This window comes from Octopus bimaculoides, chromosome 10 (genome assembly GCF_046866305.1).
Source record: "Octopus bimaculoides isolate indiv1 chromosome 10, ASM4686630v1, whole genome shotgun sequence".
Taxonomy (NCBI): Eukaryota; Metazoa; Mollusca; class Cephalopoda; order Octopoda; family Octopodidae; genus Octopus; species Octopus bimaculoides.
This window is the reverse complement of record NC_142937.1, coordinates 78,979,525-78,982,024: the sequence shown is the minus strand read 5'-3', so window position 1 is coordinate 78,982,024 and position 2,500 is coordinate 78,979,525. Positions and strand designations below refer to the sequence as shown.

The window sequence follows — 2,500 nt, the reverse complement described above, 5'->3', positions numbered from 1 at the left end:
AGGTGACGTATCAATGAATCAAAGAAAAAGGTAGGTGAATAGGTAACATGAATGACTAATAAAATCGAAATCAATAACCTTGTGGGTACTTACCGGCTTTGCTCCGGGCAAATATCTGCTTTTGTAGTCTATTCTGTTCCTGTTGAAGCTCCTGTGAGAGGGTGTTAAATTTCTTGAGAAGCAGTTGTAATTCAGTGCTACTACTAGCACTGATATGGGGTATAGAGTAGATTTCATCGTCGCTGGTCACACCTGCATAGGTTTCGTAGTCGGACGCAAAACCGCGAGGGTCAACTCGCGGGTGCGGGTGAGCATAAATCACTTCCGAATCGGAGTTGTAACATTCGGGAGATCTGCTCCTTGTTGTCGTTATGCGTCCATACTTGGCCTTGGTGTGTAGTATATCTCGTAGACGTTCCTGGGACCAGCGGTCGTCGTGAAAACCGCCGGGGATCGTACTCGGCAACATGCCCCCTCCTCCGCATATACCCCCTCCTCCTCCTCCTCCGCCGCCCCCGCCCCCTCCTCCACCGCCACCCCCGCCTATTATTCCACCACTGCCCGTGCTACCCGGACTGCTGCCAGCAGAAGATCCAGGTCCCCCTCCACCACCAGCACCAGCACCACCACTACCGCCGCCGCTGCCTCCCAGGCCAGCACCACCGCCTCCACCGGATGCCACTGGACTACCTCTGTGTGCCAATAAATCACGCACGGGTAAATTTGCATACGGAACTTCCATGTGGGGTAGGAACGGTGGAGGCGGGAGAGGCGTTCCCGCGCCTATTCCTTTATTCGCTTCTCCGTCCGACGAAGAATAAGCACCTCGGGGAGGTGGATGTGGTCGAAACGGAGCCCCTTTCGAAGGTGACCAAGAGCTAGATGGTGATGGGAATTTCCGGTGTGGGGATGTTCCCGGACCACCACCAACAGCTTCATCACCCGAACCATCTAATTGCTGTTGTGATGTAGATATTGAGGGCAGTGAGGGACTAAGAAATGCTGTCGGGTTTTCATATATACCTTCAGCTCCATGACTACCGTAATGGCTCGAGTAAGGTGACACTTCTTTACCACCCGAATCTGTGGAGCGGGGTAGCGAGTTATCACTAGAATTGCCGCTATCATCCACGTCATCAAAGCACAATTTTGCCTCAGCCTTGTGCGGTGAGATGTAAATGCTAGCGTAGCGGGATGAGACGGCTGCCGTCGTTGATGATGATGATGGTGATAATGATGACACAGGAGTGCCGGTCGAGGCTAGACCCGCCACCGACGACGACGAGGTCGAAGCCGAAGTGGACGGTTTTTCTTGACCGACAGAGCCGTCCTTCAGTCTCAGTCCCTCGGCAGACGACGTGGTTGTCAACGGGGTGGTAACAGCGTTACTACTGTTCACGCCTCCACCAGCACATGGATGCCCGACCCCGCCAAGCTCTGGCGGCATAGGACCCACAGGTGGGGAAATGCCTCCGACGCCACCAGCACCAGCACCACCTCCAGCACCTGTCTGGCTCATGTAATTCCTTTCCATTTGTTCGAAGGCGTCGGCGCATTTCTCCGTCATTTCCAAAGCTGTAGCTGACGAGGAACGACCTTTTTTTAAAACGACTACAGGTGGTTCCTCCCGATCGGTCATCGCTAACGATGGACATGATGCATTCTTATTACCATTTTTCCTAGTTCTAATAGTCAAAATTAATTTTTTTGGTATCGACATTAAAATAACCACATCGTCTAACGACATATTCAACACCTTTACAGTGTTTACAGTCAATATTTCGTCACCTACGTGTAGTAGTCCGTTACTTTCAGCAACCGTTCCCATCTGGATTCTGGAAATGAAGACGCCATCTTGTCGGTCCATCCCATTTCCTTCACGTATGTAAAATCCCAACGTTTGGCCGGGTCGTTTAATAATTTCCACGGTTTGTATAACCCAGTCGTCCACAACCTCCATGTTCTTAATGCCCATCTCCAGGGCTTCACTTGGCCGTGTAGCTGCTGATTTCACTGCCGCTGGTGCAGCTAACGTTGGACTCTTGTTGCTACTGGTAGCAGTCGTACCAGCCTCACCGCCAACACCAACACCAACACCACCACCACCACCACTACCACCTCCGCCACCACCAACACCACCACCACCACCACCACCACTAGCAATAGCAGCAGCAGCAACGGCTGCAACACCAGCAGCAGCAGCAACTCCGCCGATGCTGCTACTGTTAATGCTGCCGCTGCTTGTAGTAGTAGTAGTAGTAGTAGTAGTAGCACTGCTTATTGTTATTGTTGTTGTTGCTGCTGCTGCTGTTGTTGTTGTTGTTGAAATTGTTGTAGTGCTGGTTGTTGTATTGCTGCCGATGCCGCTGTTGTTGATGCTAATGTTGTGGTTGATAGTAAATCCACCACCGTTGGTGCCGCTGTTACACGAAGAGGCAGCGTAACGATTGGGGGTTACTGGGAGCAAGGTAGGACTGAGAGAAGGAAGACGTAGCACGCC

At 51.8% G+C, this 2,500-nt stretch overlaps 1 protein-coding gene across 1 annotated transcript in view; it reads right to left on the bottom strand.

Moving 5' to 3' along the window:
• LOC106870182 (uncharacterized) overlaps positions 1-2,500 on the bottom strand; it is a 287,792-nt gene that overhangs the window by 272,210 nt on the left and 13,082 nt on the right. The window contains exon 4 of the mRNA XM_089358257.1: positions 94-2,500. This exon is cut by the window's right edge and continues 1,965 nt beyond it. Coding sequence (XP_089214383.1) covers positions 94-2,500 — 2,407 coding nt within the window. The remainder of the gene's footprint in view (positions 1-93) is intronic.